Source organism: Zosterops lateralis (genome assembly GCF_965231275.1).
Source record: "Zosterops lateralis genome assembly, chromosome: 2".
NCBI classification, from domain to species: Eukaryota; Metazoa; Chordata; class Aves; order Passeriformes; family Zosteropidae; genus Zosterops; species Zosterops lateralis.
The window spans coordinates 90,959,167-90,982,156 of NC_139763.1; the positions used below are offsets into that span (position 1 = coordinate 90,959,167).

General features: G+C 40.8%; 1 protein-coding gene across 5 annotated transcripts in view; it reads left to right on the forward strand.

The window, feature by feature from the left end:
* Window positions 1–3,087: 3,087 nt before the first annotated feature.
* The window catches only part of USF3 (upstream transcription factor family member 3), a gene marked incomplete at its 5' end in the record, with an annotated part of 33,589 nt that continues 13,686 nt past the window's right edge, over window positions 3,088–22,990 (forward strand). The window contains 6 exons of one of the 5 annotated variants that reach the window (XM_083855296.1): window positions 4,567–4,655; window positions 15,018–15,094; window positions 17,113–17,177; window positions 19,117–19,145; window positions 21,148–21,230; window positions 22,252–22,348. In XM_083855296.1, the coding sequence (XP_083711422.1) occupies window positions 17,131–17,177; window positions 19,117–19,145; window positions 21,148–21,230; window positions 22,252–22,348 (256 nt within the window). Of the gene's footprint in view, window positions 3,133–4,566; window positions 4,656–14,906; window positions 15,095–17,112; window positions 17,178–19,116; window positions 19,146–21,147; window positions 21,231–22,251; window positions 22,349–22,990 lie in introns of those variants that run through there. The other 4 variants (XM_083855294.1, XM_083855297.1, XM_083855295.1 and 1 more) reach the window with 4 other exon arrangements.

The window sequence follows — 22,990 nt, forward strand, 5'->3', positions numbered from 1 at the left end:
GGAAAAGAGGTGTTTCCCTAAATATTCTATAGTGTATTCTATTCACTTATTTAAGTTCCTCTGGAAACTGCTTTATCAACAGATGGACTTGCTGCATTCATTAGAATAACGTGCAAAAGCAAAGCTCAGGCTCTGAAACTTGTCTGTAGTCCTGAGTGGCTGCTTCCAGCTGTCTTCCCTGACCTCTGCTGGAGGGCCTGGAAGGCACAGCTGGAAGTGAACTGCTACCAGAAGTGCAGCCTTCATCACTCCAGCCTCACCAGCAGCTGCAGAGACTGGAAAACCTTTGCTGTATTTAAATTGCTGCAGCTGTTCTCCAAACCACTGGGCTTTTATTGTTTTGTGTTTCTTTCCTTCTTCCCTGTTCCAGTTGCCTCTTAGAACAACCTGTACAATACTAGACAACTGAATTATCCTCTACTGGGAAACTTGCAGGTATTCCTGATCATTTATGTTGCCCTTTCCCAAAGCAGTGCTGGTTCTACAGGCACACCCATTCCCCTCACTGCATTCAAAACTTGGATATTTATGGCGCCTCTGTAATCACTCAAGGTGTGCTGTTATCTCTTATTTGTTACAGGTACAACTGCATGAAGAACAGTTACCACACCAGGATGAATGGTCAGTCATTTACTTCATGTGGAACACTGGGATTGCTCTGTCTTTTAATCAGTTCTCTGCCCCTGTGAGGACATTATCCTCTGATCCTGCAGTATCTTAGATTACTTTACTTTAAAAAGTCCCTGTCCAAAAGCTCTTATGTGAAGTGCTTTTGAGAATCTACCAAATCAATCTTGTCAGGTGAGCACTGTGATCTGTTTCTGGCAGTATTACTTTCCATAGGGGTTCTCTAAATCTATTCAGCCCATTTAATCCAGATGCTTTGAAAGGGACAAATGACTTGCCTTGTGTTCTCTTCTCTTGTCCCTAAAGAGGGATCAATTCAAACAGATAATGAAAAGGTTACTCTATCCTTCTCACTTCATTCTGCCTTCTTTCCTCCTCCCCAGTGCTTTAACACTGTAAAAGCATTCAGCTTTGCTACCATTCTGCCTGAAGGCATTGTGGCACCACCAGCTGAAGCTCTCTAAACTGCTGAGTTGCCAGCTTTCTTTCACTCCCTTGAATGTACATGACCCATAGTCCAAGAGACTCCTGCACTGGGAAAGATGCACTGACCTGTGTTCTGATTGCCTGTCAGCTGCTCTATCACATCATACAAACTTAGGCAGTACTGTTCACTGAATTACTGAACCCAAACCTGCACTACAGCAAAAAAAAAAAAAAAAAAAAAAAAAAAAAAAAAACCACCCCTCAAATTCTTGCTTAAGACTGTCTGCAATAAAGCTGCAAAACTTCTTGTCAAAAGAACAGCAAATGCAATGTAAAGCTTTTCTTCCAAGTACTTGTACAAAAGCCGTTTGTATTCTTTTAACCATCTTGCCATACAATTGTAAATTTATATTCTCCAAGAGAAACAGGCTACTGTTCCTGTACAGGCAGGTTCCTGTTGTATGTGATTTCACATGTGGATTTTTGCCACAGTATTTCAGATACTTAACCCTGCACTGGTATTGACCATTTATGAACTCAAACACACTAGAGAGCACAACAAGAGTGTCAGAAGGTAAACTTGTTTTGCTGCTTTAGATGGGGGGGGGGTGCATATTTACTGAAAATCTTCACCTAAAAAAGCACACTACCCTTTAGAAAAGAAATCTCCTTCCTCAGTTTATTTTGGAATAAACTGATGGAGCAGTGGTATTTCAGATTTCGCTTGTCTTCTAATTTGGTTGTATCATACCAGAACCAAAGATGATGAAAAGTGAAAAAGTACATTTACATTCCTTCTTTACACTTTCAAGCTGGTATTTATAGTAACATTAGAATTCCTCTGCAAAACCAGCTAGGGCCTCAATTTTCTTCATAGCTCGCAAATGGGCTTTTCACTTCATGTCAGCTTGCAAGGTTATTTTGCAATTGGCAGCTACTCAAAATAAAAAGGTTTGGGTTATTTAACATCTGATTGCTGCTATGACTCATTTCAGCAGCAGAAGAGTTCTTGGACACTGCTTCAGAAACTTGTCCCTGCTCTATTATATTGTAAGAAGGCATATGGATACAAGATGCTTTCTCAGGGAAGCAGTTGAGGCTCTAACTGGGAACTGGCTTATTATGGATGATAATTGAATTCGGCATTAGCAGGCAGTAAAAAATGAGGTGTAATGGGGAGTTATTAATGATCCACAGCCCCTCACTTCGTGCATAAAACAACACTTTTCCTAAACTCTGTTTAACTCATGAGGAAGACGGATGGAGTGCCTTCTTCGCCAGAACTAAGAGTGAGGAAGTTAAGGAAAAACGTCTATTAAACATCAGTCACAGCACAGAAGAGTCACAGGACGCGGCTGGGCTCCTCGCGAACAGCTCCATGTGGCAAATCTTTCGCCAGCCTTTCCCTGTGCTCTCCGTTCCGTTGCAGAGCGCTGAGTGCCGCGGGCAGGGCAGCAGAGCAGTGCCCGAACGCCGCTCTGCACTGCCGAGGTCTCACATGCCCCGCGGGTCAGGTCGGCCAAGGGCAGCGCTCGGGTGATTCTTGTTTCACCTGACAGCAGCACACACCAGACAATGCGCGGTCCTTTCTCACACACGCTCCTTTCCCCATCCCCGCGCAGAACGGACCCAACACCACATCCCTCCCGTCCTAGCGCGGCCGCTGCCCCTTTAAGAGCAGCCGACCGCCCCTCCGCGCGCCTCTTCCCGCTGCGCTCATTGGCCGCTCGGGACGCCGCTCCCCGCCAGTTCCTGTTTCGGCCACCTTACCTTGTTGACGCCAGTCTCTGCCTCTCTGCCCTCTGATTGGCCCGCGCTGCCAATGTTTGTGGCGACGATTGGTCCGCGCCCGCTCCGCCCCGCCCGGTTGAGGGCGAGCGACGCCTTCTCCGGTTTGACCCTTGTTGATTGGCCGCGAGGGCTCGCCCCGCGCGCGGCGATTGGCTGCGGCGCGAACAGCAGGGTGGGCTGCGCGGGCGGGCAGCGGCGCGGAGGCGGCGGCGGGGCTGGCGCGGGGTGTCCGCCCGGCGGAGGATGGTCCCGGCGCTGGGGCCGCCGCGCAGCGCGCCCGGCCCGACCGTGAGTGCCGGCGGCGGGACCGGGGACGGGAGCGGCAGCGGGAGGACGGGGACCCGCAGCGGCCGCGGCAGCGGGGCCGGGGCGGTGCGCTGGGCCGGGGCCGCGCTCACCCCGAGCTGCCGGTGGGGCCGGTGCCCCTTTGTCCGGCCCAGGTGTGCCCGGCCCGGCCCGGGCAGGGGCTGAGGGGCCAGACGGGCCGGGGCGCTGCTGCGGAGCGCGGGCGGCCCTTGGTGCGGCCCGGGGCGGTCGTGGCCGGGCTCTGCTCTGCTCTGCAGGGGCTGCGCGGCCCCGGGGGCTGCGGTGAGCTAAAGTCGGGGGAAGGTTCCGAGAGCGGCGTGTTTGGACGCTTTGCGGACTCGGTGCTGGGAGACAGCCCACAGGGGGTCAGCTTGCCTCAGAGCGTGGTGTGCCTGCAGGGACAGCTTTGTAAATCGGGGTCCGGGCACTCGTCGGTAGCGTTTCTAGCTGGGCGTGTTATAAGCTTGGTCTCCTAAGGAAGTCTGAGGGATGTGTCAGTCTGTTCCTTCTCTGCCTGCGAATTTCAGCTCTCTGGTCAGTTCCAGTCAAATTTGGAAGCAGCGGAGGCTTTAAAGAGTTGGAAGGTTTCAGTTTCGTGGAAATCAACATTGACAAGCAGGGAAGGGCTTGTAACTCGCAGTTAGTGCTGGCACTGAGGGCAGGGCACAGATGAACTGTCCCGGTGACAGCACAGATGAACTGAGCCCATTGACAGCTGTGGTTAGACACACCTGTGGCACATGAGGCCCGTTGTCCAGGGAGGTCTGCAGGGAAAAATTGGAAGCAAGGCAAAGAAAAAGGGAATAGTGATGTGTTGAATTTCTGCCCATAAGTACAAAAATCACAAAACTGTATTTTTGCTTTTCGCATAAATAGCTTGGACTTCTATTAGACTTCATGTGGACGTGCAGTTATTAAGTACTTGTGGCAGAGATAATGATGGCACAGTTAAGCATCCAGAAGTCAGGTAATGTAACAGCTTGTTTTAGAGGCATGGTTTTAGCTTTACTTTTAATATACAGGTCATTGGGACTATCTCATTGGTATGATTGTGTTATGTAGCACTTTAACCAACTGCAGAGCCTTGTTTGTTGCTCCTGAATTGTGTGCAGTAATCAGACAAATGGGAAGAAACTTCCCATGAGTAAATGCTTATTATTCTAAAGATTTAAAACTTCCAATTTTTAATTTTCAATTAGTGCCATAACAATAAATCATAGGTACATTTTGGGGTTAAATACATTTGAAAACTGAAAATTTGTTTGCCACTGAATGGGAAATAAGCTTAGAAAAATGATCGTGTGATAAGCATGATTTTTAAGGTGCTTGTATTCAAAATACCGTGTCAGGTATGTGAAACAGTACAAGAACATTGCAAATTTTGAAGTGTTTGGAAATTACTTATTCCCTTAGGTTATGGATACACAGGAAGATTTTAATGGAGTAGATGAAAAGTGGTGGTGGATCCTGGAGGAATCTGACAGCTGCAAAAAGATAATTAGGATGTAAGTTTTTGATAGTGGCTTTGCTGCTTTGATGCCTGGTGTTTCCAGTAGTGTTCTGAGGAGCTGGCCAGGGACAGAGTGAGGTGACTGTCACTTGAGTGGCCCTGGGACACGTGCCTGGCCCACACCTGCTCTGTGCATTGCAGACTCCCATTTGTAGCTGAAGTTTAGCTGTGTTCTGAAATGTCAAAGACATCTCGGGAACAAGAAGGCAAAGGTTCTGTGAATATGTTCTGCTGGCTGAGCTGATCCAGCTGTTTTTCACCTCAGCTCTTCTTAGGTGAATGTAGGGGATGCTCCTGACTCTTTTTAGGCAGCAGAGTTACAGAGGTAATTTTTTGAGCATCATTTGGTTGTTGATGGTTTCTCCCCATGTGCCGAAGTTGTAAGAACACCTTTGGCTTGCACATATCGAAGTATAATAAATTAGGCTACAGAGAGATTGGGGATGGTGCATTCCAAAGATTTAAGCATGCTTTTAATTTGCAAAATGCCTTGATACAAAGTGTGACATTTTAACCAATCATGTCCCACTTAGATCTCAATTAATACAATGTATGAGTTGAAGCTGGATGTTGTAGAAAGGAGGAAGTCAAGGGCTGGATGACATGCTGGATTTGACAAGAGCCATTCTGTAGTTTAATTTTTGTACAGTAGTGCTTTTTCAGGTCTTAAAAATAACTTTGTAAGTGACATCTGGCTGGGGGGAGGTATAAGAAGCATTTAACATGAGGGGTTTCCCAATGAATCATGGTTTGTTGTGTCACAAGAACTTGTGAAAAGTACCACAAAGTCTGTGCTACTTTGAAGGACAGTGATACCTTTCAAAATAGGAAAACGTGTTCCTGAGGGATTTCATTTGATTAAAGGAATCACAAACACAACTGAGATGAAGAATTATAAAATGACTAGCAATACTGTGGATGGACAATCCATCAGGCTGGAGGCAAATACACTTCTTCAGAGCCCTGAGGTTTATAACTGGAGTTGTTATGAAAAGATCAGGAAGATTAAAGCTGTTAGATGGTATGCATGCACACATTTACACATCCATTTTAATTTAAAAAACTGTGTTGTATGCACAGCTTCACTGGCATTTTCATTAGGGACGTGGCTCAGTTGTGTTATTGAATTGAAAACTGTCTCATCTGAAGCTCTGGGCTGTGATGTGTGTTCAGTTTTAATGACAGGGAGTGTTCAAGTAGAGTTTGAGTTATTTCAGATTACAGTAAAGCGTGTAAAGGTCTCAACTCCTTGATTAGGAGTGTTGTGCAGTGCCCAGTTTATGTAATGCTGACTTAACTTGCTGTTTAAAATACAATTCCAGCTTTTATGTGTGGATATAATGTGTCCAAAGTGTACTTTGGTTTGCTGCCTTACCAGTGCAGTGCTGTTGTCATGCTTAGAGTAAGCATTGCATTGGTAAGGTAGCAAACCAAAGTACAAAGACAAAACAAAGCACTTAGAATAAGTGGTTCTGCTGTGTGCACAAGATTGACAAATTGTGTGTAAGCTGGGTTTGTTTCCTGTATGAGAAGCTATGGCTTTAGTCCTCTAAGGTGAATGAGTTACTTTTGCAACCATGACTTATGATAGCAATCTCTTACATCAGCCACGCTGGGTGCCTTTGTGATTCAGATAAAAAGAAAGCACTAGGCTGCTAAAAATGTTCCATACTTCCTGGTAACAAGTGCTTTTCTCACTCAGTTACCTGAACTTCTGTTGAGTTACCTGACCAACGTGAAAACCATGAATTGAAATCAATTCCATCTAAAAGCGCGTCTCAGTCATGCTGATATTCTGATACCTGAATGGGTTCCTTGTGGTCCATCTCTAGTGAGGCTGGAATGATCCAAATATGGAGCTATTAACTTTTAGGTCTAAATCCAGGTTCCTCAGAACCTATTTCCATTTTCCCACCTTTTGGTGTGATGGGCAGTGCCATGAAAGGATTATAGAAAATATTGTCCATTAGCCTGCTGACACACTTAATAGCAGTGTAAGGGTTTTATGGGGAGAGGAGATCTTAAAGATTTGTTTATTCTTCAAGTAACTGAAGTTTAAGTGAAAATAATATTGTCTATTTGGGGTGTCTGCCTACATCTGTAGTCTGTAATGTGGTTGGCTTCAGGAACACTTAATTCATGCCAGCCTTCAGCCTTTGAAGCTGGACTCTGCTTTGCTTTCATGCATCAGTGAAGCTGTTAGCTAGAAATTGAATGCAGTTCTTGTACAAAGCTTCATGCTACACCTCTTCTTGCTCATTTACTCCAGTAGTAAAAGGGTGCTCCAAATCAGCAACAAGAAACATAATTTTTTCACTATTAGAGTATCCCTAATATTCAGAGATGCTTTAATTCAGAAATATGCAAATATTAGGCATCTATAGCTTAAATCCCTCCTTCTTCCATGTAAGTCTCTCACCTGCTGGAAATTCTGGGACTTCTTGTGTAATTGGTGAAGCTTAACTAGTTTTGGCATCGTCTTGGGTCATAGTTTCAGAAATATTAAGCCAGCACTGCCACCATGAGAAGCAATCTTGTTGTTTCAGTGTACTTATTTGGGAGTGTGGGGTGTCTCTGTGATCCTTTTGCAGAGTAAATTTTAAGTTGAAGTAGTGTTCTCATCTGGACTCCTGGGTGAGGAGTGCCAGTGAATCAGGGGAGAGGCTGCATCTCTCAGTTTTATTTTGAAGGAGTTGAGACAGTAGGGGAAGATAACCATCTCAAGGATTTTCCCATCATTGCTAGGAGAAATGGGCTGACAGGGATTTCGTGCAGTTCAACAAGGGCAAAATCCTGCACTTGGGGAAGAACAAATCACTCCACCAATATGTAGAGGGGGCTGTGCAGCTGGAAAGCACCTTGGCAGAAAAGGACCTGGTGGACGCCAAGCTGAACATGAACCAACAAAGTGTCCCTGTGGCAAAGGCAGTGAATGGGCTCCATATGACACAGGAGTGCCAGCGGGATGAGGGAAGTGATCCTTCCCCTGCACTTGGCACTGGGGAGGCTGCTCCTGGCATCTTGTGTTGAGTTTTAGGTTCCCCAGTTCAAGAAAGACATGGATGTTCCATAGAGAGTCCACTGAAAGGCCACAAAGACAATTAAGGTACAGGAGCATCTTTTGTCTTGAGAGACCAAGGGAGCTGTGATTGTTCAGCCTCGAGAAGAGAAGGCTCAGGGAGAAGCCCACCTGTAAACTGTCTCAAGAGGCTTTACTTAGTGTTTTTTCTCTTTTGTTCTGGGCAGGAATGGGAAGACCCTGTGTTTCCTAGCGTGGAAATACTATATGTGTGAGCTTTCCCTTGCTAAGGAATTCAGTAGAATTCTCCCACTCCTAGTTTCACTTAAAGGTAATTTTGCCAAGTCAGTCTTAGGTGGCAATAGAGAGATGATTTCACACAGTTATAGAAGAAGATAGAGTAGAGATAAGGCATCCATTCCTTTCAGACCTATGCAAAGTAGTAATATGGAAATCTGGTTTTAGTTTCTTCTCCATTGCCAGCACTAAATTTCTATTGGAGTCTTATTTGCTTTTCCTAATGATTTCAGAACCACTTATTCACCCTGGATAGCTCATAGGCAGTAATTCTCCTAAGCTAAATAAGTAGTTTCTAAAGTGGTGGAATCATGGAATTCATGTTTTCTATGGATTTGCACCTAGTAGTTGCATTTTCTTGTGTCTAACGTGCATTGATTTTGATTTTAAATTTCCTCTTTGAAAGTTTTAACAAAGTGTGCTTGCTTTCTCTGGTCATCTGGACTCAGATAACTTTAGTTTGGATCTCTCTGTTAAATATAATTAAAATAATAATTGGCAGGTTTATCCCTGCCAATACTATTCAAAACTGTAAAACATCCAGATTGCAAGGTAAGTCCTTTATTCCTGGATCTTAAGTAATTGCCCAGTGCACCCACTTCATGGGTCTAAGAAAAAAACTTTGAAAAGCAAAGGTGTAATTGCATTAAGGTTGTGAAAGAGAATGAGCCACCCTCTGTCCACTAAAACTTTTTTATCTGCCTATAAAATGTACATTGCAAAGTTGTGGAGGTTTTGTTTGGTTTTCCTGGGTTTGGAGGCAGAGTGTGTGTGTGCTTGTTTTTGAAAGCACATGGAAGTGTAATTAGTGAGTTTGTTTGATGAGCTTATACATTAAAACTGAAATTCTGTTTTATGGTACCTTCTACCTCAGTCATTTTTGCCTTTAGCCCCATTAAGATTCATAGGGAAATCCCTTGGCTCTGGAAGGAAAGTGTTTGTAGCAGGATCTCAGGATTGATCTCTTCTGTGTGTTGTAGTGGAACTCTGTAGTGCAGGCCCATAGAATATTGCTTCCTATATTATCAACCCTTGATGAGTTCTTAGTTTGTGTCAGATTTCTCAAACCCCAAGCCTATAAAATATTTAAGAACTTGTCTGTGTAATCCTTTGTACTGAATGACTCATATCTACAAAGATGAATTAAAAAATTTGACACATAAACTCTCTGGGTGCCCTGAATATTTTGGTTCTAGGATATTTTGCACTACTTGTTAGTTAGGGTCCTCAGGAGAGAGCAGCAAAGAAGTTTGGCAAGTGTCAGAAAATGCCTTGATACCTCCTTGAGACTGTATGTGGTTTTATAAACAGACTATGTGAGGATCCTTTGTAGTTGCAGAACAAAAAGAGCACAGCTTAAAACCAAAACAGTGAGGCAAAGAATATTGCTCTGGCTAAATCATTGTAGCCAAAATGAATGTTTTAATGTAATTCTAAATTGATTATCAGGCTCTGTGACAAGGTACTGCTCTTTGGATAGACATTGCATTTGTGGATAAGGTCACATGAGAAAGCAGAGTTGGTTCTTGCTGGCACAGGTTGCCCAGGGAAGCTGCAGATGCAGCTTCCATCTTTGGAAGTGTTCAAGGCAAGGCTGGATGAGGTTCTCAGCAACCTGGTCTAGTGGGAGGTGTCCTGCCTATGGCAGGGACGTTGGAATGAGATGGTTTTTAAGGTTTCTTCCAACCCAAGCCATTTTGTGATTCTATGACTTACAATTTCTACATTTATCCACTCAGTATTCAGTGTTTCAAATACATATACTTATATGGATGTATTCCCGAGTTATAAATAACCATCTTGGTCACAGCATTTGGAGATCATGATGACTTGTTCAAAAGTCATCAAAAACAGAATTACTTGTTCTTTAGGCAACATGCTGCTGCAGGGCTGGGCTCACCGACAGCTGCTCTTGCCCAGGAGTGAGTGGGAGAGCACTCAGCCTCAGCCTGGTGCAGGCAATCTTTGCCATCTGATACAGGTAACCTAACCCTAACCCACACACAGGTGATGACCTGACTTAGGAGGAACTTGCCTGCAATTCACTTTGTAGCCACTTAAGCTTTCACCATCAAAACACACTTGTGGCTCCTTTGTCAAGTGCAGCATAATTACATGTCTATCTTAGAAAATCATTTTGTTTTGAAGTGCACCACAGATCATTGGGCATTGGAAGCCAGGGAGAGGAGCACTGAGATTTGCAACATAGAGATATTTATCACACTTCTTCACTTCCTTAGTGAAATTGGTATGTGGTTACTTGTGAATTTCAGCACAATACATGGAGAACAGGGGATCAGGAAGATTTCCCTGGTCATTTCTTTTTGATTTCCTAAAGAAAAGAGTAATATTCCCCTTACCTCGATCTAAAGTAGCTGAAGACATGCTTTAAGGTGAGAGCTCTGGTCTTTGTGATTCTGGCTTGTGCACTGGTTGCATAATTACAGCTCTTTGGCTCCCAAATTCTTGCTTTCCTATAACAAAACCACAGGAGATAGTTCCCATCTTCCTTTACTTGCACTGTGTGCACTTCAGTTTGTTTGTAGTACCAAGATCATCTGCACAATGTGTGAGGGTGGCAGCAGCTCATCTGGGTGCAAAATGTCCAGAGATACCTCTCCTCAAATATTTTGCAGTGAGTAAGAGACTTGGTTCTGTGGCCATGAGCTCTCTCTCTGCCCCTCCTCTAAGGTGTGAAAAGAAATGATGCTGTACTTAGGTAGACTTGGGAGGGAACAACAGTAGACAAAGAAGAATAAATGTGAGAAATAAATCTTCAGGTGATTAACAGGAAAGTTTTTTGTTTGTTTAGGGGGGGTTTTGTTTGTTTGTTTGTTTGTTTGTTTTTGTGGATTTGTTTGTTTGTTGTGGGTTTTTTGGGGGGTTTTATGGGTGGTTGTTTTTTTGTTTTTTGGGTTGTTTGTTTGAGGTTTTTTGGTTTGGTTTTTTTTGGTTTTTTGTGTGGGTTTTTTTTTGTTTTGTTTTTTTTTGTGTGTGTGGTTTTTTTTTTTTTGTTTTTGTTTTTTTTTTTTGTTTTTTTTTTTTTTTTTTTTTTGTTTTTGTTTTTGTTTTTGTTTTTGTTTTTTTTCTTAGGAAGTTTTCTTAAGCAGATCTGGTCAGGATTTCTCAGAATGAACTTTACACCTATGCTGTCCTGAAGCTGTATGTTACTAAATGATCGGTACTTTTGCCATTGATATTTTGAAAATTACAAATGGAAACAAAACTAACATAGACTTAAGGGAATATCACTTGAGTAATTACCCTTTCTCTTCCTCCAATGCTATTACCAAAAAAATTCTTTCTAGTTCTCTTGCATGTTCTTATATAAGAGCCTTACTAAAACTTTATTGCTTTAAGTCAGCAGGAGGAAAATTGCTAATGTATTTGAGTTTAGATAATACAAACAAAAGAGGCAGAGTAAAAATATCTGAAAGCAGTGAAGTTTTTTTTCTATCTGTTATTTGCAAGCACCTTAAAAATAAAATAAGTTGCCCCATGTAACAAGTTTTAGCTTATTTGCTTTGGTTTTCTTTCCTCAACTTTTGCAGAAGCTCTGGGAACAGTTTGGTTGGTCTGGGAAACTCTCAGGTGGTTTGCATCAGGAATATCTTCCTCAGCACAAGGTGGCAGTGCCCATCTGAGCCAGCTGGTCAGCCAGCACATCCCTGCTGCAGAGCTGCTCACAGACCCAGCTGTGTCCAGTCCCTTACCTGACCTCACTCCTCCTCTGCTCATTCCCAGGTTTTTGTAAACATCTGGGAACTTCATCTCTTTGATAGGTTGCAGTTAGGTCACTGAGTGGGCCCAGCTGTTGTGAGAGAGTAGATTAAGGGACACAGTAACAGGGAGGTTTCAGTTTTTTCTGAAACCAAACTGATAGATTTATTGTTTTTCCTCCTATCAGGAGAAATAGTATTTTTCATTTTCCTATATGATAGTCTTACCAGGTTGCTTTGAGAGGCCACAGCAGTTAATACACACAGGTAACAATCACAAAGGTAAGCTTTGAGTTACGTTTCCTGCAGTCGTTTCATTAGGCAAATAAAATTAGAATAGAACCATTCCAAGAAGGAATAAAGAAAGTGCAGTAAATTGTGTCTCTTGATCTCAAGGGCACGTTGCTTGTCATTAAAAGCTTGGATTAAGTCCCTGATTAAAGCTAGCCTTGTTCTAAAACGTGCTTGGAAGATGGGAGAAGTGAGCTCCAGCAGTTGCTTGGATGAAGAAGACACTCTGTCTCAGGAAAAAAAAGCATTTGAGTAGTTCTTATCTATGCCTTGGAACTGATCTTAGCTTTACATTAAGGCTAACTACATGAGGTGTACAAAACAAGTAAGAACTCTGAGGTTGCAGCAGTGTAACAGCATAAGCTTGCTCAAGGATATTAAAGAAAGATTTGCACTGCTGGTAGGTTTGCCAAATATGTCATTTCATATAAAAAAGATTGTTTCTGCCTGATGCAGAAGAATGGAATGGCTTTACTAATTTGAGGAAGATTGTCCTGTACAGCCAAAGATAACAGATTGGAATAATTACTTTCTTTTTTAAAATGAATATTAAGTTTGGAAACAATTCCTAAATAAGGAGTGAAAAATAATACCAAATAAAATAATCTAAATTAATTTTTTCCTATGTTTGCTGAGTGCATGTTTTGAAGAAGTGATTTCATAAAATTTGCTGCATAATATCTGGAAAGATGGGTGGTAGACAAAATATGTTTAAATAAACTTGTTTTAAGTTTTATACCTTATATTTCAGAGAAGAGATTAAATGATGTTAAACTTAAATCTTCAGAACACAAAGTATCCTTTAATTTCTGAGGATGACATTGCATTTAAATTAAAATCAGTATTTTGGGTTGACATTGTGAAAGCTGTTGCCTACATAAAGCTTGAGGGAAGCTTGGTACTAAATAAATATAAATGATGAGTTGCTGCTTTTCCATCTGTTTTAAGAATTTGGATTTTGCTTCATTTTCTCTGCAGATGACATTCAGCTGAGTTAAGTGAGCATATTTCATGAGTGAACTTAAAATACATTTATCTCTGAGCTTATGGGGCAAATACATGTCTTCTGCTTTAGAGAATCCGTGAAGGGATCTTGCCATGAAGAAGCAATACCCTATGTGGAAGAAGTAAAGGGAACCCCACTGTCAAAGCTCTGCTCATACAACAGCTGAGGGGGAGAAATGGAGACAGTGTCAACTTTCATCAGCCCTCAGAAATCTCCACCTAGGCAGTATTTTTATTTCCTTTTTAATTCACAAAGCCCATATTTTCAGCAGCCCTTAAGAAACCTCCTCCCCAGTATTGCCAGCTTGAGCTGTTTCGTGGAGTGTCAAGTAAAATGCAAAGGTTTCTTATTCTGTCCTTACAGAATAAGAATGGGAAAAAACAACTTCAGTTCACCATATTTCTCATGGTAAAATCTATCAGTAGAAAGCCCAGAGTTTTATATAAGGGTTGTTTAACAAATTTAGCCACCTCTTTTCAGTGAAGCTCAAAATAAACTAATTGGTTAATTAGATAGTGTACAGCCTTGCTTTTTCTTATTGGGACCATGAAAGTGGGAGCATTGGTTGAGTGGTAAACTGATAAACTTCACCTGAAGTAATTCCACAGTAAAGTGAAATTAGGATAACAGTCACAGCATTCATGTGCCATTTCATATAGCCTCCTCTATGAAATGGACTGCAGATCCCAGTGGAACTGAAGCATATCAAGTACAGCCTTTAAGTTTACATTTGTGAGGCTTATACACTCAGTGTGGCAGCAAATGGCTTGAAATATGCAGGGAACAGCATCACTTGGAAGAGGCTTACTGACATGATTTTTAAAAAATGGCAGAGGAGGAAGAGAGAAGCGGGGTCTTTGACATGTAATAAAGATCTTCTGTTCTTTTTCAGATCAAAAAGTGGTTAGAAATTGTATTAATAAATTACAGCACAATTTTTCACTAAGGCCTTTTCTATCTATCTTCCAGAATCTTATATACAATGAATTGCTGAATCATTTCGGCATCTGCTCAGCATGAAGAGATAAGGCAATTGGAGTGTTGTATATAGCATGACTCTGGGAGATGGGGATGGCTGCTGTTAAGAAAAAGAACTTTGCTGAGTGGACACAGAAGAAGCCAAAAAACAGGAATACGGAGAACTCGTGTCAGGAGGGAGAAGCGGATGCTCTGACTTAGGGCAGGGGGAGGATGGGGTTGTGAGTGTGTTCTGGACTGTGCAGCTGGAGTCAGAACAGTTGTGTCTCTTCTGGGGAAGGGGATGGGTGGATGCTTTTTTACACCCTTACCCTCACACAGTTGAGCTTTTATGTACAGCCCTGCATGGTAGCTGGCCATCTAAATCCACATTAATGCTGTGTTAAATACACTGCAATACAGAAATAGTCCTTTGGGTCTCAAGCCGTATAAATTTGCAAGATTAAAAAAATACGGTTGCTTGGTGAATACATTCGTCTTTCAAAAATGTTAAGTTCACCAAAACTAAGACCTCTTTTATCTTTTTGCTCTGATATCCAGCATATTTGCTATGGTCTCATAATGCCCAATAACAGACACAGAAGCTCTGTCTTTATAGGTGGTGCAGAAATCAAGAAACAGGGGGTGTGACTGCCACACGATACAATCCAGCATCTTCCTTTTACTAAGCATGTTTGAGAGCTTTGCTTTACCAGAACTATGCCCATGTGCTCACATCCTCACTGAACAGGAACAGTACTGTACTAAATTGCTGTACACTAAATTAAATTACTTCTTTGCCCCCTTGAGTAGTTATTTCACTGCTACACAAGGTGCTGCCTCAGTGATGGATGTAAGAGTGTAGTGTCACCACGCAGCTGCTCTGCTTCTGTCTCTGCTGGTAGCCCTAATGAATACAGATTCTGCTGGGCTGCTTTGGCACCCTGGAAACTCTGCTGAAAGGAGGTGTGCCTCAGTCACTCCGTGTTCACCTGAACATCTCTGGTTGCCAACAGCATCCAAGATGGCTGGGCTCTAACCAGGTTTTATTTTTTTTTTTATAATCAGAATCGCTCATCTGCTAAAGTCTCCCAGCTAACCCCTTCAGCATCACCTGGTACAGTGAATGCAGCTAGAAGCAGTGAGTAAGTACTACTGACCATCAGCTGTATGCAGGAGGGATAAGTTATAGATGCCTTGGGTGGGAAACTGGCTTTCCTGGCTTTCAGAGTTTGAGTTTTTACTAACTTGGACAACCTGGGATAACAACTGGGTTGATCTTACTACATATAGATTCAAATAAATTTGTTAGTGAAGTAAGCTAATTGGATTCAAAGGAGAAGAAATCCTGTTTTTAAGATGAGATAATTTGTAAGAGCATGCATAGAAGTGCTGAAGTTGCACCAATGCTTTCTCCCACAGTAAAAGACTCTTAACTCTGTCAGGTGTTTTCATAACTTATGCAGGGGATGGTCAGTGAGCACGGAGAAAGCAAAGTGTGTGGAGGGATATAAATAGAAAGTGATGTGCTCCCTTTGCTGGGCTGGAGAGGACTGGTGGCTGTGTTTAGGTAGGCTGTGTGTAATGCCCTGTGAGGGAATGAATGCTGTAACTCATCTCAGAGAGGATTGTGTCCAGTTCTGTAATGGTGTGAACACTGTTATGTAGGTGGAGTTGAATTATGTTCCTGAAATCTTCAGGCACTTTGAGTTTCCTGAGTTGGATCTATTCTTAGATTGTTTCTTGTTTGCCTTGTTATGGTTTGCCAACATCTCCCAAGTCTTCCCTGGAACAGAGAAAGTACTTTAAGATTAGAGTGGTAAACAGCGTCAGCCCTAATGTTTCTCCACCTCTAATCTTTACTGAATGCACTACATTCAATTAACTTCTAGAGTATAAATGCTAAAAAGCAGTATCTGAATTCAGTTCTGGTACAATACAGATTATTTCTGTTAGTTTGACGCACACATACACACAGGTGTGTGCACAGAGCACTCTGTGAAGCGTGTGTGCTTCAGTGCTTTGGGAGCTCCATAGGCATCTGGCTTTCTGGTTTGTAAGGATATTATTTTGGGGGTTTGTTTTTGATGTCAGTGCAGTAGTGGTAGACTCAGTTTACATTAAGAACTGCTCTGTGTTTAAAGTTATATTATAAACTACCCCCACTTCCTTGCAGTCCAAACAAACAGACAAAAAAATACCCTAAAGACATGCAGCCTGTTGAAAGAAGCCAGTGAGCTTTCCAGGAGGAGCCAGGGAAAGTTGAAGCCACAAGGAGTTTTGAGGGCCCATGGGAAGAGTTGCAGAACAGGCTGGTTGGTGAGAGAGAGCACGGAACTGTGAAAGTAAATACGGAGCTCAGACACATCAAAAAGCAGATCTATCTTTTCCTGTTGTCATCTACAGTATACTTATGTCACTTGCTCTCTAAAACTCATTTCTCTGGTAGATAGGTGTTCAACCATCATTGACTTAATCTCATCTTTTGTGTATTTTATAATTTTTTTTGTTTGTCTAAATACAGGCTACCAATCTATTCAAGATGAGGACAAGTTAGGCACAATTTATTAGGCTGTTATGTATAATTCATTTCATAACTTTAATTTTAACTGAATTTTACATATCTGAGAATCTAGGGGTGTCATTTTGGGTCACTTTAATCTGTACAGTAATATAATAGCAAGTAAGTTTTGTAATCTGCTGCATTAAGAGCACTCTAAATTTGTAGTTAATGAAATGTCCTCTTTGTAGCTTGTTCTTTGCTTAGCAGTCATGCTTTATTTCAAACTAGAGATTGAGTGCAGATTCAGTGAGGAAGAGCTGGTAAGAGAGGATTCAGCTGTTCCTGCTCTCATTTGAAAAGCAGTCATATACTCTTCTTTTCTTGTTTGCTTAAAGTAGTTGGGATTGTAATAATTCTTATATTTAAATGAGGAAATGGAAACCAGTCCATTACAGACAGGTTTTGCAAAACATCCCAATAGGTAACATACTTGATTTTTAATGTCACAAAATCAACTGCTCTGGTTCAAGGGGATGGACTTGTGCCTACACTGTAGTGGAGCCCCGTCCTTGTGCTCCAAGGCAAAACCATGTAAATGTTGTGGGCTAAGAAATCAGAAAAGTGAAGGAGTTGTTAATTCCTTCCATGATTTTTCCTCAGGCTCTTTTCTCCGAAACCATGCCAGAGATGACAGAGAATGAGACACCTACTAAGAAGCAACATCGGTGAGTTTCTGTGAGAAAATGACTGTTTCATACTTCCGTGGTCTGTGGTCATGTTGCAGTTATGAAGTTTCTAGTTAGAAGTTTGGCAATAAGGGTATGGACAAGAAGTTCTGTGTGTTCATCAGGGTTGATTCAAAAGTTTCTCTCTTGCTCTGTCTATGCCAAACTATTTGTTAAAGATGTATCCACCAGGGTCACCTGGGCAAAAGAAAATCTTTAATTACTTCACTGACTGTTCTGATGTGTGTAAAACTGCGTTGCTGCCTTGGTTAGAGCACAGCCTCTATTTTTGTGCAGGCTCCTTGTAGATATTGGGGGGTAACTATAGTAATTTTTACAGGGTAATTTAATTTAGATCTTTTCCTCAACTCCCAGTGGAATCTGGATCTTAAATCTCTGCTGGAACTCAAAGTAGACCTTCAGATTGTACAGTAACACTATGACCAAAATGTGTAACAAAGTGACTCAGCACTCACTAGAACTTTTCCAGAGTTTTGTTCCTTTGTATTAACATGGGTGATCTAATTCCTGATTGGCAGGGGAGTTCTTCACTTCTTATACTTATTCATCTTATACTAGGTAACCATGTAGGATATGAGTTATGATCAAGAAAAGCTCAGAGAGAACACTGATTTGTCCTACGGAAAGTTATTCAGTCTTTGCAAATTTCGTGACTCTTTCTTGCCTGACTAATAGAGTATTTTGTGTTCTATAATGGTAATGTCAAGCAAAGGACAGCTGGGTCTCTCCAGTCCTTATATTCTTGGGCTTATTTAGTATTAATGATCATCTTTAAGCATTATTTCTGCCTCTGGTCTGACCTGCAACGTTAACATTCCTGTCTCCTAATCCTTGTCTAAGTTACTCTAGGTGCAGATTATCTTTAGTGAGTTTAGTGAGTTACCAGAAATAAGGATCAACTCAAAGCATAAAGGATATACTGTGCCTCATAGTAATCACACCTCTTCCACATGTATCCTGCATTCTTACCTCAGATTCCTTGTTATATCTGGACTGTTCTGTAACAGACAAAAAGGACAGCAGAAGATGCTGCTCTGCTTTTTGCATACCCGAGCAGACATCTAGACTGAGAGTGTGCTGCTGGACAGAAGTTTTTGGAAATTGTTTTTTGCTGGAATCTTGCTTTTTCCAGAAAACACATGCTTTGCTTTATTGTACTTCCTGGAAGTATTTGTCTTAGTGCATGTGTATAGTACATCTTATTTATATATGTAGAGTATATATTTGAAACTTATTGACTGCCAGTAAAGCAATGTGGGGCATTGCACAATGATTGTAGCTGTCAGTCCAGTAGTCCCAGGTGAACACCTGAAACCAAATACAGCCCTCACATGCCCAAATCACACCTGTTGAGAATTTTGAGACAGTAAAGAACAGCAGCTGCAGAGGATCAGTATTTTTGGTTTCTCTCACAAAGGAAAGCCTCTTTGACACCAGAAGCTATGATGTTTGAAGGCAATGTGGCCGGAAAATCAACTTGCATGGTAAAGTTTTCTCCTGTTTCAGTGATCCAGTGAATGTAAAAGCAACATTTCAGAAAAATACTTAACTGTCTTGTTCCTCAGAAACAAAACTAGTTTTTTTTAAATCTTTGGTTTTTTTGAGCACTGCATAGTGTAACAGGAACATAAAACCCCAGCTTTCCAGTATAAAAATATGTACCAATAATCAAGTGGAATATTACACTGTGCCTTGTTACATTGCAATTGATTTAAGTCTGAACAGCAACAAATTTTTGTTAGAAACGGTTTAATACCAGTTTCTAAGAACATCTGATTGTGACTTCTGCTGTTCTAGTTCACAGAATGCACTATAATATTGAGTATTTTTATCTGTAAATATTAAAAGAAGTATTTATTTGTATGCAGATCTTTAACCTTCAGCTTCACATGAGTCTTTTTCCCTTTATCTTTCACAGAAAGAAAAACCGGGAGACACATAATGCAGGTAGGAACATCATGCTTTGCTGTTGGGTCTAGAAATTAGCACAAATACTTTGGAGTAATAAAACATACTTTGCACAGTGAAGGTTCCTCCATAGGAGTTTAATACACTGAAAAAGCCTCACTCTATCAAACACTCAAACATCTTTGTGTCCTTGCAAAAAATATCTGTGCAAAACCTAGATTATTTCTAGTTTGCTGTTTTCCACAGTACAAAAGCTAGTAAATAAAGAAGTAAACTATTTCAGCTGTGTTCAATTCCATAGGAAAACAACTGCACAGGCATTCACATGTAGTTAATATCAACCTCTGTCAAAACAGACAGGTGCCCTACCTGAGAGCTTTAGAGGCTCCTTGGATTAGAAGTATTTCTCTAGCCTATTCCTAAGGCACCCACTAGGATGTTGGCACCCCAGAAATTCTGTGCAAATGTTGACTGTGTTGCAGGAGTCTCATCCCTTGGGCAGCACCCAGTCAGTGTGTAGTGCCAATGGCATCTTCTACAAGTAGGAACAGAAAGATGGACTAGCGAAGAGTCTTGGCAGGCTTTCGCCTGGTTTATCTAAAGAAATTGATTACAGTTCTTTTACTGAACAGCAGTATCATGTGGTCTTCACAAACTCAGCTGGAAAAACCCCAGAGCAGTTTCCATGTGAAGCCTGTGCAGTGTTGTGCTTGTTGAGTGCTCTCAGGGTGTGGCCAATTTCTTAAGAATTCAGAAGAATCAGGAAACAGTCTTATCAAGTTTACTTCTAAGATTGCTGGCCTCATTGGAATTCGCAGTTCCTGTTTCATTTGTTGACAGCTTTCCAAAATCTTTATCACCTGGGCTGAACTCTGCAGTATGTGGGGACCAGCTCCTTCCAAGCCTATACTTGTCATTAATACCTGGAAAAGCTGAGGAGAGTGTTGCAATTATTACCAAAACAGAAGACTAGCTCATCTGCAGGTCCCAGTTTGTTTCTGTGTGCCACCAAAAGCAGAGCAACTGCACAAATCAAAAGGTTCATTCAGCACCATGAACGAACAATACAATGGTTTGAGTCCTGACAATGCCATGACAGAACTTTTTCCATTTTTTTTAAAGACATCTAATAGTTTTAGGTTTGCATAGAACATGAAAATATTTCAGTTAAAAAAAATAGCTACATGAGAATTCATTGTATTTGAAAGAGGCTGCCTGTAGTGGATAGAAAAGAGATACTGTCTGTAAAAAACATGCCCAGAGGTATTTACTCTCCTAGACTTAGAGTGTAGACCCTTTCTGCCAATATTCAGACATACTGAAGAGGTAAATGCTATCACTAGAAGAGTATAAATGAAACATTTTTTGACCTTCTCTAAAATAGGTAAATTCATTGGAACTTCTTTCCATTCAGTATTTCTTTACTCTGAGTCAGTTAGACCTTATGGAATAGTTAAACCATTGGACATAGAAAAGAATAACTGATAGTCCATATACCTAGAGCTTCAGCTATGTTCAGTGTTGGCTGACAGCTCTGTCAATATAAATTTAAAATTAAGCCTGAAGACTGATAAAATCTACATTATTTCTCTTTTGGTGCTAAATTTGACGTTAGAATTTAAGAGGCATGGGTTTCCTTCCCAAATCTGAAATTGATTCTTTCCATAATCTTTGTTCATTTGCTTTCTGTATGCCCAAATTTAATCAATCTGTCTTATGAAGAAAGTGTTGTAAAACTGTGTTAGAAAGCAGTTTCAAAACCTGAATTTTGAGTTGTAGGAACTTGACTTTTCATGAAGGGGTCAAAAATATCCCCACCTTTTAAAGGTATAGCTATTTATGTTACAGCTCTTTGATTCCATTGAGTATTAATTTGATAACTGAGGTTTATTTTAGAGGAACTTTTTTCCTCACTCAAGTTACTCCAGGTTCCAATGTGTAAGGAAATAATGTATTTATGAGCCATTACACTGCTATAGTTGTGCTGCTGTTGTGCTGACTTGCCCAACCAGATGACACAGTACATATTATTTTTGCTTAGTGGAGAGACATCGAAAGAAGAAGATTAATGCTGGGATAAACAGAATTGGAGAACTTATTCCCTGCTCTCCAGCACTTAAGCAGGTGAGTGCCCATCCAGAGCTGCACACAAGTTTCCTTTCAAGTGTTCAAATGTTTCTTTGTCTGTAGAGATATACTTATTTTACTATTTGTATTAGCAAGGAGGCAAAACTGTCTGAATTAATATACTCGAAAATATCACTAGATATTGGTATTTTAAAAACTACTTGTAATAGAATCCTATTTGGAAGTGCAGGGTAACATGAATGTAGTTAGATTTTGAGCATTTTATCTGGAAGTGTTGCAGCTGACTGCTTATTTTTGTCATCCTTCATATAGTGGCTTGAAAGCAATTCAGAGACTGAAATTATAATAATAGTAATTTAAGACACTCTCCTTGCAAAAGATGAAGCAAGACAAATGCTCTGAGGTTGATGCACGGAAGCATCTTTTTCAAGATAGAGGAATCCCCAGCAGAGACTGTTCCTACTGAGCAGTAGAAGAAATTAACAAGTGAACAAAGGTTTTGCAGGCAGAATAAGCATAGTTTCATAAAATATGATTGTGGATGGGTTATTTTCCCATATTCCCCAGTATACTTTCAAAGGAAAAGTAGTATACTACTTTCAAAATTATGCATATATCTCCCTGGATAGTTGTTCCATGTTTATTTCCTTCCTAATAAAATATTTACAAGGCAGTATCCTGGAAATTTCATGTGATGTGTATGTTTATTAGTGAACATGAATTTTAGGCTGATCAGCAGGAAAGGATGCTGGCTGTTCAGGATCTACCTCTGGGCATCAGAAAGTATCAGCTCCAGCACTGAAAATGTTATTCTGTAAAATTTTATGGCATTTTATGGTCAGTATCACTCACAAAACCTGTAGTTTCATCTTAAAAAAGCAACCAAACCAAAAAACAACCTCAAAAAAACCCAACCCAAACCAAAAGAAAACAAACCCTACCCAGAGATATTCAGAGCATGTTTTTAAAGACCTCTTGGAGTAAGTGCAGCCTCATCACTAATGGATTTTACAATTCTAGACCTTTCTGCTAATTTTATGTGTGTTTTCTTTTACAGAGCAAGAACATGATCCTGGACCAGGCCTTTAAGTATATAACAGAAATGAAAAGACAGAATGATGAACTTCTATTAAATGGAGGGAATAATGAGCAGGGTAAGTACAGATGCTGCTGGAGGCTCTGTAGTTTCTGTCCCTCACTTCTGCTGTGTCTCTGTACTAACAACAAAGCCTGGAACCACAAAGAGGAATCCCAAGAAATTATGCACATACAGGAAAAATACAGCTGCTTAGAATATCTTGAAACAGAAAGCCAACAGAATGCCCAAGTGAGTGTTCTGGCAGGTAGCTATGAGATAATGAAGCAATTGCATTGTGATGTAAACTAATTACAGAGCTTTTAAGTGATGTGGCATCATCTGGTAAATTCTGCCCCAGTTTGTTCTACTGTAGTGACCAGAATGATTTCTGACAAACTTCAGTTAGATTTTTTTTTCATTGAAAAGATGAAGTTTTCTTCATTCAAAAAGCCTTTTTTTTTTTCTTTGAAAACCTGTAAAAGTTATAACAGCTCATTTTATAAAAATATAATGCATCATATAAAATTTACTTGAATCGGTGTGTAAAAATGCAGTAATGGAAGTATGACAGAAAAAAATCTCAGAGCTAATGTTGTGGTTTGTGATTTTTATTTCTGCTTTATTGTGATTTTCCCAGTTTGGTGACCCATGCATTGCCAGTTTTTGTGGCTTTACATGAGTGCTTTCTATTTCATTTTGCCTGTAATTTTTAGATGCA